The 13,345-nt window shown below is 33.9% G+C and overlaps 2 protein-coding genes across 3 annotated transcripts; both read right to left on the reverse strand.

Moving 5' to 3' along the window:
* Positions 1–5,989: 5,989 nt before the first annotated feature.
* On the reverse strand, positions 5,990–6,745 carry LOC142615585 ((+)-borneol dehydrogenase 2-like). The gene has a single exon (XM_075788325.1). The coding sequence runs from the start codon at positions 6,636–6,638 to the stop codon at positions 6,078–6,080; it is 561 nt and encodes a 186-aa protein (XP_075644440.1). The 5' UTR covers positions 6,639–6,745; the 3' UTR covers positions 5,990–6,077.
* Positions 6,746–6,758: 13 nt separating this feature from the next.
* On the reverse strand, positions 6,759–12,102 carry LOC142615584 (U1 small nuclear ribonucleoprotein C-like). 2 transcript variants are annotated; one of them, XM_075788323.1, is made up of 6 exons: positions 11,877–12,102; positions 9,867–9,937; positions 8,671–8,712; positions 8,332–8,599; positions 7,402–7,674; positions 6,759–7,172 (listed from the first exon to the last, which is right to left on the reverse strand). In XM_075788323.1, exons 2-5 carry the CDS (start codon positions 9,915–9,917, stop codon positions 7,415–7,417), a joined length of 621 nt encoding a protein of 206 aa, XP_075644438.1. In that variant the 5' UTR covers positions 9,918–9,937; positions 11,877–12,102; the 3' UTR covers positions 6,759–7,172; positions 7,402–7,414. The 2 variants fall into 2 exon arrangements, with proteins under 2 accessions (XP_075644438.1, XP_075644439.1); XM_075788324.1 differs by having other exon boundaries at positions 6,759–7,096; positions 11,877–12,095.
* Positions 12,103–13,345: the final 1,243 nt, after the last annotated feature.

Below are 13,345 nucleotides of genomic sequence, written 5' to 3' on the forward strand. Positions count from 1 at the left end.
AAGAAATTTTATCAGTTGAGCTCTCTGGAACCTATTATTTCATATATAGTTGATCTTTGTTGATTTGGTGCCCCTACCTCATTAGAAACCGTAATTTAAATGGGTGCCCTTTCTATGCCATTATGTTATTTGCCTAGAGAACTAATATTGTCAATACTATTATAAAATTATTTGAGTGCATCTTTGCACCATTTATTCAGTATGGAAACAATTTGCTATGGTAGCAGTGGTCTTGAAAGGAAGCTTAATAATATTATACTACTTGTTAGCTAGCCTAGTGTCTCAAAAATTAAATATTACACTCCTCAACATATTTGGATTCAATTATCTCTTAATGTTAGGGATACTATTAATTTTACTACAAAAAACTTTACTTTTAAATAGAAAACAAAATTCAATTTTGAAATTGAGATTGTAATTTATTTATTAAGTTTATAGTGTTACACCATTCAAATAAGTTGTTTAGTTTGCAAGATTTCTGTAATAAAATCAATATGTAATACCTTAGCATTTTTCCATTAGTCCTCTTGAGTTCAAAATTGTACTCTCCCTTATCATAAAGATTTTAAAAATGAATGTGGAGTATGTGGCATGAAAAAGTACTTAGATTTATGGATAACATTTTCGTACTATACTGCAAACATATAGTGACAATTCAGAAATTTTGTCAACAACCATATGATCCATATACTGCTCCACAAAAAACAAATGAGTTGTATGATTAAAATATGAATAATTTTTTTGAATTTGGCTCCATGTTTGTTTGAAAAATAACTTTGGGCCGTGAGGGATAGCCTTGGCTCTATGTACATCTCCAAATCCAGGTAATTGCAATCGAATTAAATGCTGACTCTGTTATTGGATTGCTAAACAACAATGATGATTCACTCGCTGACTATGCACCAATGTTTGATGACTGCAAGAACTTAATGAACCAAATTCTCAGGTGAAGCTGAATCATTGCTATAGGGAAGTCAATGTCTGTGCCGATGTGCTTGCAAAGATAGCTATCCACAATCCACCTTCGACAAGATTTTGTTATTTATGGTCGGTTTGAGATCCGCTTATTTTACTGTAACTGAAAACTTTTTGCCGAAAGTACGGTAGATAAAGGTAAAAGTTAGTTGAAGTAGTACAATGAAACCTATAAATAGTACCAAAAAGTACAGTGGGCTAATAAATAGTAGCAAAAATAAGCTGAATAGTAAAATAAGTTAACAAAAATAATTTTTGTCAAATACACACTTAAGACACCTCTTGTCGAATTGTCTTTATTTTTGTTATATGACCTTATTGGTCTTGGTTGTAATCGTTTATGTTTCTATGACAACGTAACTCTTGTGGTTTATTTATCAAATTTCCCTATTACCAAAATAGTAATAATTTTGTTTGCTAAATTCATGGTTTATAATAAAATTTTCCCAAGATTCATAGTTATAATTATCATAGCTAGTATTGTCCCCAATGCAATAGCCAAAAGTGTTACTATTCTTTTACTAGTTTCTTGAAAATAATTTTCAAGAAAAATATGGGCATTTGTTCTCTAGAATTTTCACTTTTAAAAAGAAAAAAAAAAGTTGTATATATTGTAATTATTAGTATATAATAAAAAATTAAATATGATATCAATCATGAGTCTAATAAAAATAATATTATATTACGTGAATTACAACTTATCATATTTATAAATTGTATAAAAAATGCTATAAATAAATAAATAGTGTCACTAACATTTAAGTGATGATGATCCTTTAAGAAGAAAATATGGGACTTTTGTTATCAACATCGAAACATCATTCAAAGTCATCACGTGGATGGGTCAAAACGACAAAACCTCTCATGTGCACAGTGTCCTTGTTTTCCTTTATTCTTTTTTCTATCATTATTAATTTCTTTGGTGGTGAGGGGACAAAGGCATAAGATTTATTTTTGTATAAAATAGTTAAATATACTTGTTCTAAAAAATTTAATTACTAATAACTAAATAGTTGAAACTTTCATGTCGGTGGACTCAATTAGTAGTTAGGTGTACAACAAATATCAACAAATCTTTGCAAGTTTTAATACAAGATTGACAATAGTTTAGCTTTGCAGACACATGAAGGGTTTTTATTAATATTATTTTTTATCAAACAATTATTCTAGTAGATCACACAATATAGTAGATAATTGTCTCCTTGTTGTATATATTTTTTTAATTTTATATATTAAACTGAAAACCTTATCTTATAAAAAGAGAAAGGTAACCCTTAGCTAAATAGGCAAGTGGGGTTGTTTGGAAAGGTCTCACTCTCAAGCCTCAAGCAATGTCACTACAACTCAAAAAAGGTCAATAGTGTATGCTGAGTCAAAAGATAAATAATGTGTGCACACGATATTCTTTCTCAGCTTTTCACATTTTACTAAGTTATCAAGATCACTCATGCAACATCACTTTAAAATAATCCGCTACCACAAATATTATCTTTATTATATACCAATCACAATATGTCACATCAACAGCTATCTTAACTTATTGCTCATTTTTCGATAATTTGAGGGTTAAGAGTGAAATGATTTGAAATCTGAATGTCTCCAGTAAAAATATTTGGAAACAGAGCTATTGATGGACTTACTGCTCTATTAATGTGTTTTTGTGTGTGTTTGCTGTTTTGGTTCTAGTAAGATATGAATGAGGTCATGCATGAATCTAAACTGGCCCAATAACTCTTTTTGGGCCAAACAACTTGGGTTCCCAACTCAGTAAAGCTGGCTGTTTATGACTGTTGGAAATAGATGGAAGGTCAAACCACATACCAACCCATTAACAGGCATTTGATTAATGGAATTCAACATCCTTCACCCTCTTTCTGTACGCTAGCAAACACTCAATTCTATTCCCTATTTCCAAATCATGTTTTTTAATGAGTTAAATGTCAACAACAAAAGACTCTTATTCTGCAAGATATCTTTCAGGATTTTGAATGTCATACAATCACAATAAAACTCAGAAGGATCAAATAGTCCTATAAATTATAATCTTGTTCATTAGGCATTTGCTTTCTCAAATATCATGGTGCACACTTTTGCACTGGCCAAATGTATAAACTGTGCTTGTTTGGTACAATGCCAATGCTTTTTTCTCTAATGTAAGGTCTTTTTTCCCTTTATTCGATGAAACTTGTAGTGTTGGAATCCCACACAAAGAACCTGCAGTTGGGTGTTGTGATGAAGTCCATCCACTGGCTAAGGTCAGTAAACTCCAAACACTTTTTTTGAACTGCTACCTGAACAAGAGGAAAAAACTTTAAAAACATTGCTATAGGTTTGTTGACTTTGTTCCTTTAACAACAATCCCTACATATATTAACTATATATCAGGCCATATATAATGAAAATTTTTAATGTCAAATAAGTAAACCACTTATGATCCTTTGTTACATTGCTGTAATTCCACTAATCCAAGTCTGTCTTGAGCACCAAACAATGGCACAAGACCTAGAATGAAGGTGTATTAGATATATACAACTTAGCTGAGTAATTGGGATTATTAAAATCCAGAAGTTGACATTAACAAATCTTCTATGAAGGCCTAGATATCAGACATTAATAATGATACTTCAGGGTTTCAGCTTCAAGGCACACTACTTTTTTTATTGCTGTGTTAATTGTAGGATCATGTTTATATAAGCTTCTAAATTGTGATATGCTTTCTCAATCAGTCTATAGGACCTGTAAATACTATAGTCAGGAGGCCTATTGATGGGAAGCTAATCGGTTATAACACAGATTGTGAGGCTTCTATCGCTGCAATAGAGGATGCATTGAGAGGTACTGTGATAATTGAAGTGTTACTTTCTTGATTATTTAGACGATAACTGTATGTATCTTTCTAATTGTATATCATTTAAAGTTGAGTACTACTACTCGGGCCAGGAATATAAATGTATATTGTTTTGGGGAGAATGGAGTACTTGATTGCTTTGTTTGTTACAGGTTTCATGACCTCTACTTGTTTGTTTTGCAATACCATTAATAATTTTAAGTTTTTAAGCAGAATTACCAGCAACCTGAAAAGGATGATTACTTGATGGACGATCATGTATAATGATAGTATAGGTAAAAGAATAGACTGTTATATCAAGTGGTGTCTAGATAGAATTACTTATGTTTATTTTGTCTAGACAAAGAGACGAGTTGCCAATGTAGAAGCATTACGTACTTCTCCTATAGCTGGGAAAACATTTGTATTGGTTGGAGCAGTAGGTGCAGGAAGAGCACTTGCTTTTGGTGCTAAAAGTAGAGGTGCTCAGGTTGTCATATTCAACCGGAATTATGGTAATAAGGCAATATTGTTCTCTCCTTTTTAGTATTACAATTGAAGATCAGCTTTCTTGTCTCTAATCTTGACATTTCTCTTTTGGAAAGAGAGAGCAAAGGTGCTTGCAGATGCAATTTCAGGGGAAGCTCTACCATATGAATGCTTAAAAAGATTCTGCCCTCAGGAGGGCATGATCCTTGCAAATGCTTCTGCTGTTGGAATGGAACCAAATACTGATCAAACTCTTGTCTCAAAGGTTTTCTCTCTCACTCTCTCTGAGCAAATAGGTAATAACTCAGAAGAACACATTGAACAATGTATTGCCTCTTGTCATGCTTCTTTTAGGAGATCTTGAGAGCATATGAGCTGGTTTTTGGTGCGGCTTATACACCTAGAAATACACGGCTCTTACAAGAGGCTACAGAGGTTGGGGCCATCGTAGTGAGTGGAGTGGAGATGTTTATCAGACAGGCCCTAGGCCAATTCAGACTGTTCAAACCATTGATTTATTAATTTAACAAAAGGGGCTTTATTTTTTTTAGTAATTTTTACCGATCCATTTACTTTGAAATGGAGACGGTCCATTTTAAGGTTGAAGACATGGTATTTCACAAATCTAAAGGTAAATAAGGTACCGAGTCATTTAAAATAAGATATCATTTCTTATTTGGTAGAATGAAAAAATTTAAATGATATAGTACCATGTAAACCTTGTAGACCCAAGTAAACTAAATCTTCATCATGAAATAGGCTCTCTTAATGTCAAAGCAAATGGAGAGAATCATTCTCCATAGGTTTAACCTTTTTATTCTTCAATGTATTATTGTTGAATTTGTTCACATGCAAGATTCATTTCTTTTGGTTAAATTCTAACAGCAGGAGCATTAATCTTTATTTTGATTGAACTACTTTTCAGCTCCACCAGATTTCATGCGCAAGCTTGTTCTTGAACAATTTTGATACTTCTAACCGATCAAGCCAAGAACAAATTTGTTAATATATATATATATATATATATATATATATATATATATATATATATATATATATTACTTTGTCACTTCTTCTGCGGTATTGAAGTAATAAGTCTGTGAAGATGCACTCTAGCTTAGCTCACATGGTTTGTTTGAGGTTGTCCTACTTGGAGCTCGAACACCGTCATCAGCTTGTCAATCCAAAGGCCTCCCACTCTGATGAAGTTGCATGCAAGGACAAGGCTCTTAAGATTATAGATAGGATAGGTTGAGACCAAATAATAAAAGAAAGATTTTTTGGCCATGCGTTTGTTAGAATTACCAGGTGCTCCAAATTGTGTCACTTTTTTTTTTTTTTTTGAGTAATATTTGTTTGACAGAAGTTCAGCTGTGTTCCATGAATTTCTTCTCATAATTGTGCAAGACAGGACTAATCCTATTGTTTGTTTAGCACAATTAGTTTTGAATGAACATATATAGGTAGTACATGTATTTTATTGCTTAAGCCATATATATTACTTTCTGAAACTAAGCAGGTCACCGACTTGAACTCAACTCTCTATATGCATCACTCTAAACAATGTTACTTAAGGGGATGAGGTTGGTTTTTGCGTACACCATGAAAGATTAGCTTTAATGCAGAGTCAACTTGAAACAATCCATGCTTGAATTCTCTCTAGAGGTAGAATGCTTGGACATGTAAACTAGAGTCAATTAAAAGGAATGGATGTGAATACATTCATTTGTGCTCCTTATACTGTTATACTTGCAAATTTCTGTTTCTAGTTTCTCTGTTCAAATTTTTACTGCACTTCATCTGGTGCAGGAAACCCCAAATGCTTAAAAGATGTAAAGCCTCCATCTAATACCAAATTATGCCCACTAACAAACTTGGCATCATCAGAAACAAGATAGAGCGCAGCATTAGCTACAACATTAGGTTCACAACTAGTTCCCTCCAAAACACCAGCATTAGTCACCATTTCCACAAGCCGTAGATCATCTACACCAGGAAACACCTGACTCATTTCATCCATTACAAACTTAGTTGGAATGGCAAATGGTGATATACAATTCACCCGGATTCCATACTTGCATAGCTCTGCAGCCACAGACTTAACAATGGCCATAACAGCAGATTTGGACACACAATATGTGTGCTGTGCTAACCCACCCATTGGTCCTGTAACACTAGCTGTGCAGAGAATTGATCCAGTTTGACGTGGGATCATCACACGTGATGCATGTTTGATACCAGCCATGACTCCCCGCACGTTGATGTCCATAATTTTATCAAAAACTGCCAGACCATGGTCCACATTGCTTGGGGGAGTTTTGCAGGGCACCCCTGCATTGTTGTACATGATATCAAGTTGGTTGTAGTTAGAGATGGTAAAATCAACAGCGTTGGATATGTCAGACTCTTTAGTGACATCACAAGCAACAAAAGTAGCATTGGTTCCAAGCTAAAATTACAATACGGATTGGCCAAAAATTATGTCTTTTCCTTGCAACCAGCACTTGCTTGCGAATTGGTTTCTGAATACATATTTCAAGCAATAATTGCTGCTACAGCATAAGAGCATATCAAAGTAGATAATAACTCTCCGTAAACAGTTCTTTTGCAGTAGCAACAACTAGATATGCATCTATGACATGATTCTTACAAAAATGAGAATGCACAACTATTCTTTATGTTCAGCATCAGGTGACAAGCTCTTAATGCACATTACACAGTGAGAACTGAAAATCACTGGACCAATTGATGGAAATCCCAACATAGGAGTTGAACCACAAGAATTTCTTGGCTTGCTTCATTTGCCTGTGACAAGAGCATTATCACTAATGTCACCATCATAAATACAGGGTATGATACTTGGAGCATCAAACAGATGTACCTATAAAAAAAAACAAATTAAAGACATGGAGGATTTATGTAATTTTCTTCAATTATATTAAGGACATACAATAGAATCTATATTAGTTTTCAATAGTCACGAGAGTTAATAAAAGAAAATAACAATGTGGGGAATTTCATTTAAAATTGCCTTAGACTCCCACCTATTGTGAGTTAGAAACAATATATATTTCAGTTTCTTAAGATATTAGATATGGAAATAAACCAACCAGAAGATCAAGGCTAATGATTAGCCTCAGGAGCTTGAGTGTTGGCATTGAGACTATCATAGCCTCCACCTGTTGATGCCACTGGATTGGCTTGATACAATGGTGGTGTGACCATAGGTGGTGCACCATTGGAAGAGGTGGGTGCTGCTGTGCTTCCAGGAACTGTTGTGGCTACACTACCAGGAGGCCTTGGAATAGGATTTAATTGAGCAGGTAAGGAAGGAGCACCAGGTGGAGCCATCATAGGTGCCATCACCGGAGAAGGCATATAACCTGCTAAACCCAAGAGAATTATATAACATAACATGTTGCTACATGCTTAAGGACAAAGAAAAGTTTGCATTGCATGTCTTGCACATGGATCAAATATTGTGTACCAAGATCACACATTAAATATAAACCTGGAAGAGAACTAGCATCAAATTTATATTCCATGTGTCTGACAAAGGAGTTTAGGGTAGAACCATTTGATTGATGAAACATAGTGATAATTTTTTAATGTAGTAAACATGCAGACACAAATCATAATAATCTGCCAATGTTCTTGTCTATCCACCATTTGATTGCTAAATATTGGGAACCTAAAGATGGATAGCATACAGCAGCAAAAAGTTGGGAACGGGACATGACCAACAGATCCTGGCTGGATCAGGGCTGGGATAGTGGCACCCAGTCCTAACCAATTTAAAAAGGTTTGCGTATGGGAGGGAGTAATAGCATCCCAATTCAGTGATTTCCTCACTAGTTCATGCAAATAACAAAAGAAAGAAAACAGATGTGCACAATAATATCAACTAGCAGTGGCAAAAGCAATGCACCAAGTCAAAGAAAGATGGCAGGCACAGATGAAGCCAAACAATTCAAAATATGAAAATCTACAATGCAAAATGTGCTAACACAAGGATAAGTGCAAAATGTGTTTCATTTTACCTGGAGCACCAAGAGGTCTTGGCAAAACAGGAGGCCTAATCCCTGGGATTAATGGTGAACTTCCAGGTAACTGTGTGCTACCAGGCATCGGCATAACTGGTGTAGGTAGAACAGGAAGGCGGGGCCTCTGAACCATTAGATGTTGATTGTAAGCAGCACCAACCTGCTGGAATGCTGCAGTTTGCCCAAGATGTTCCTTAATCCTTTGGTCAATGAAGTTTTGGGTTTGTGCCTCCTCAAATTGCTGATAGTATGACCTAACATTTGCCTATATTTATTAAAATAATTAGCATATAAATATAATTAAGAGAGAGGGAGAGAGAGAGAGATGTGAAGTACCTTATGTTTGTAACCTGCATTGTGCTGCTTTCTCACAGATGGCTGAGATAGAAAGACAATATCATCAGCAATATAAAAACATTCATCATGTCAATTTCTAGGAGCTGTAACTATGATATACAGGAGAAGGCACATTGACAATTTCAAATTTCAAAGGACATAGATACCGATAAGCCATGCAGATTTTCATAGTGAACACTTTTTTATGAATAACATAAAATTTTATTAAACAAACACACAAATCCAAGGACACAGAATACATAAGAGAAACACTAAAAACATAAAAATAAACAAGGCAATGAACAACAGTGAAGTGTTCTTCTACCCTTTAAAAACTTTGTACCCATTGCACAAGCTTCTCTTTCTGCGGGATTTTGAACTGAGAGAGGTGGTTAGTAAGCAGTCATACCAACAAATTTTAAGGAACTAATTCCCGGACTTGAACCCTCAATGTATTGTTTGAATGGAGGACACTTGCCATCACACCAAGGTCCAGAGTCAGACTCTAAGCAATATTGTATCCTTGATATTTGAAAAATCCTAAAATACTATTTACAACATCTTAAGTTTGAGGTTGTTTCTAAATTGGCCCCTTGACTATGAAAACTTTTAATTTACACTTTGGAGTATTACAATAATGTCAATGTGCCCTTTCTGTCAACATCCATTAGAATCTTGCAATTAACCCACACAAAAAACGACATCATTTTCAGGAAGGTTAATGGCGAAAATGTGACAGACCATAACAGTAGGAGCACATTGACGTCATTATAATATTCAAGGGTGAAAATTGCAAGCTTTGAGACACCGACTTAAAAGCTACCACAAACTTAAAGAGTGTGTAAAGTGCATTTTTAGCATTTTGAAAATCGTAAGAACCCAGAAGATCCCCACAACACAAGACTCACCAAATTGAGCTCCCACGTAAATAATAATAAGAATAACAGTTCAACTTCAATCTAAGACCTCAATCAAGTTCACAAAGATAAACCCATCAGCTCCTAGTAAAAGACATCGTGTACAAGAAAAACCACACTTTTATTAACAAACAATACCAAACATATGAGGAGTCATCGCATTTGCATGATTTGGTTCAATATTGACATAAATCCTTAAACCGACATACATATAATCCAAATGCACCAAACAATTTAAGAGAGAGAGAGAGAGAGAGAGAGAGAGAGAGAGAGACTTACAGAATCGTGAGTCAAGTAGGTGTCACAGTAATCGCAGTAGTAGCGAGGCATGGCTGTGTTGAATTGAAACCCTAAGGTTCAAAGAGAGAGAAGAGCAAATATGGTTTTAAAATCCGGTACGGTGAAAGAACCGAAAAATGAGCTAATTACCAGTTTTATGGTCGAACCGGTGACGTCATAAATAATTTAATTTTTATTTATTTAAATTATATAAATAATTAAAAGCAAAACCCAGAAACAGATCAGCCCCAAAACCAAAATTTTAATAAGAGTCAAACTGTTGGTCTTAGATTGAAGCAGCACTCAACATTTCTAAGCACAATAATAAACCATCACTAAATTTTTATCCATAAAATGTAAAACCCAGAACCAATATATTAAACTTTTTAATCTTAGTTTGAAGCAGCACTCAAAATTCCCAAGCACAAACCTAAAACACCACCAAAATCCATATACCAGTTAATTGAGGGTGCATAGGTATAAGACTTAATCTTCCACTCTACAAGACAAGTAGCATAGTGTAAGTATCTTCATGTTTGTATAGAAATTAAAACTCCCAACCACCAATCTACCCTAAACTTTGAATCAAGCTGACTCAATTATTTTCCAACCAATATTTATTTATCACAGCAGCCCTACTATTCTACTTCAATGTTAAAGGTTGTTTCAGACAAGTAGTACAAACTTTGTATATCAAATGGCATACATGTATATCAAATGGTTCCTTTTAACCCTACTTCTTCTAATACTAGTTGCCAGAACTGTTGCCAAAGTTCCAGCAATTCCCAAGCACAATACTAAAACACCACCAAAATATTTCTAAGCACAAAAATAAAAAATAAAAAACAAAGCAGACCCAATAACAAATCAACCACAAAACCATAGAATTTCACATAAAAACTGAACCTTAGGCTTGAGATTGGGAAAAAAAATAATAATAATAATAAAATAAAATTCAGAGGCATGCGTGAGGTGAGACCGTGAGAGTGAGGCAGAGAGGCAGTATCAATACCCATTAGTATCTATACCCGAATTTATTATCCATGGATATCCATACCCTACCCGAAACCCATTTAATTTTTTTTTTTTTTAAATCCAAAAAATTTTAACTTAAAAACTAACCAATAGCTTTATCTTTTAAAAGAAAAAACTAATCAATAAAAAAAAATTTTAAAAAAATTATTGATTAGTTTGTATCTGCTTCTTTTTTTTTTTTTTGGAGATAGAGATAGAAATTTTACTAGATAAAAAATTTAAAAAATAAAATAAAATAAAGAAAAAACACGTTATTCACAGGACCTGTTTCAGACAACCTTGAAATAAAGAAGCAGTACAACCCTGAAACAAATGCAGGGGAACAAGGACCTATTACGCAGAAAGAAACAACTAAACAAACGCCAACTGATCAATATTTTCCTCTGAGCAAACAGCAACAGAAATTACACAATCAAGTAACTGAGCAATATTTTCCTCTGCCTCTTCAGTTGTTTGTCAAGCAAATGCCAACTACTAAAATAAATTTCACAAAATCCCTTTAACATAAAGGTCCTAGTACAGATTTTTACAGAAATTTGTCAATATCAGAAACCTATTCACAATTGTCAAATAAATTTGTCAACACTCAACATCAGAATTGTACTGCATTTCAAATGTGTACAGAGTACAGACTATTAGTTTTTTAAAGAAATGTTCAACCATTAACAAGAAATTGAGAATGCTTGAAGAATTACCAAGTCTTACATGCTCTGTTTGTTAAAAAAAAAAAAACTTAGACAGATTCACTCCTCTCTATAAATAGACATATCCCCATATAGAACCAAACACCTTAATGCAATCAAAAACCAAATCTAACACATACCCAGTTGATAAAATTCAATCAAAAACCAAATTTGACACATGCCCAGCTGAATTTAAACTCTAAAACCAAAATCTAACACACACCCAGACGATAAATTCAAGCAAAGAACAAAAAACTAACCTAGCAAAAGAGGGAAAAAGAATGTCATTTACCTGAGGAAAGAGAGTGGTAAAAAGACCCAGTTGATTCAAGAATCAAGCGCAAAATCGATGCCAAAACAAATAAATGTGTGCATATGTGAGAGACAGAACCTTCCCACAACACTAAGCGGTGAGGAGAGACGATGAGGAGAGGCGGAGAGACCGGGAGTTACGGTGAGAGAGGTTTAGGGTTTTTTTTTTTTTTTTTAAATATGGGTCGGGTTTGGATAATATCCATACCTGAGTGAAACAAAGATAAGTACAAGATGATTCTTTAATAATTTGAAACATTTAGGGGTTGTTTGAATGCTCAATTTTTGTCACTTATCACTTTAAAATATTACACTCGTTTGGTACCATCACTGACTTTCCATCACTCAATATTTTTCACACTGTTTGTGAGTCTCATACCTGTCACTCGATGCATTTTTTTTTTTCTCTAGTACCTAGATAACTCAAAAAAAAAAAAAAAAAAAAAAAAAAAACTAAAGAGTGAAAACCGAACCCAGTGAAGAAAAAAAAAATCAGTTGGTCAAAAGGTGCGGCTGAGTTATAACTAGTGGGTCGCCCATATGTGTTTATTTACAAAAATGCATTTGAGATGAGTTATGAAAACTGAAAATAGCTAAAATGTGTTTTCAGATTTCATAACTTATAACTCAAAAATCAGAGAATTGAGTGATGAAAACAGAGTTATGGAAACAAAGTTATGATGCTTCCAAATGGACTTCTCGCTATGAGTCTCACCATTTTTGAGTTATGAGTTATGGAAATAGAGTTATGAGTTATGAAAATTGATGATCTAAACGGCCCCTTAGGTTCCGTTTGGTTTAGAGATAGTTCAATTTTCATAACTTAGTTTTCAAAATTTTTAACTCAGTTTTTAGTTTTTGAAAACACTCATTTGTTGTTTTCTATTTCCATCACTCTAACTCAAATTTTTAAGTTTTGAGCGATGAAAACAAGTGTTAAAAATCAAGCCAAATACAAAATTTTTTGTAAGACCCACGTCTTTTGAGAACTCAAGTATGAAAACTGAGTAATATGATCCAAAAACTCACTCATCCAAACAGACTCTTAGTGCTAATAGAACTTATATTTGGCAGCTCATGTGAAACTATTGTTCTAGTTTACCACTTAAAGACAAATATTATACCAGTTTACCACTCAAAAAAGGTCAATAGAGTATGCTGATTGCTGAGTCAAAAGACAAATAATTAGACACAATATTCTTTCCCAGCATTTCACATTTTACTAAGATGTCAAGATCATTCATGCAACATCATTTTTTTAAAAATCTGCTACCACAAATATTATCTTTATTGTATACTAATCACAATATGTCACCTCAACAGTTATCTTGACTTATTGCTCATTTTTCAATAATTTGAGGGTTAGGAGTGAAGAGATTTGAATCTTGAATGACTCCGTAAAAACATTAAGAAACAGAGCTCTTGAGGACTTACTGCTCTTTTAATATG

The sequence above is a fragment of the Castanea sativa genome, chromosome 11 (assembly GCF_040712315.1).
Source record: "Castanea sativa cultivar Marrone di Chiusa Pesio chromosome 11, ASM4071231v1".
Classification (NCBI taxonomy): domain Eukaryota; kingdom Viridiplantae; phylum Streptophyta; class Magnoliopsida; order Fagales; family Fagaceae; genus Castanea; species Castanea sativa.

What these genes read in the sequence shown, in the direction of transcription:
- LOC142615585 (XM_075788325.1), bottom strand. Translation starts at nt 6,638, where the DNA reads ATGTACAACAATGCAGGGGTGCCCTGCAAAACTCCCCCAAGCAATGTG.
- LOC142615584 (XM_075788323.1), bottom strand. Translation starts at nt 9,917, where the DNA reads ATGCCTCGCTACTACTGCGATTACTGTGACACCTACTTGACTCACGAT. An exon ending in CCTACTTGACTCACGATTCT is followed by an intron (nt 8,713 to 9,866) that starts GTAAGTCTCTCT and finishes TTTCTATCTCAG; the next exon opens with CCATCTGTGAGAAAGCAGCA. An exon ending in AAGACCTCTTGGTGCTCCAG is followed by an intron (nt 7,675 to 8,331) that starts GTAAAATGAAAC and finishes TGGGTTTAGCAG; the next exon opens with GTTATATGCCTTCTCCGGTG.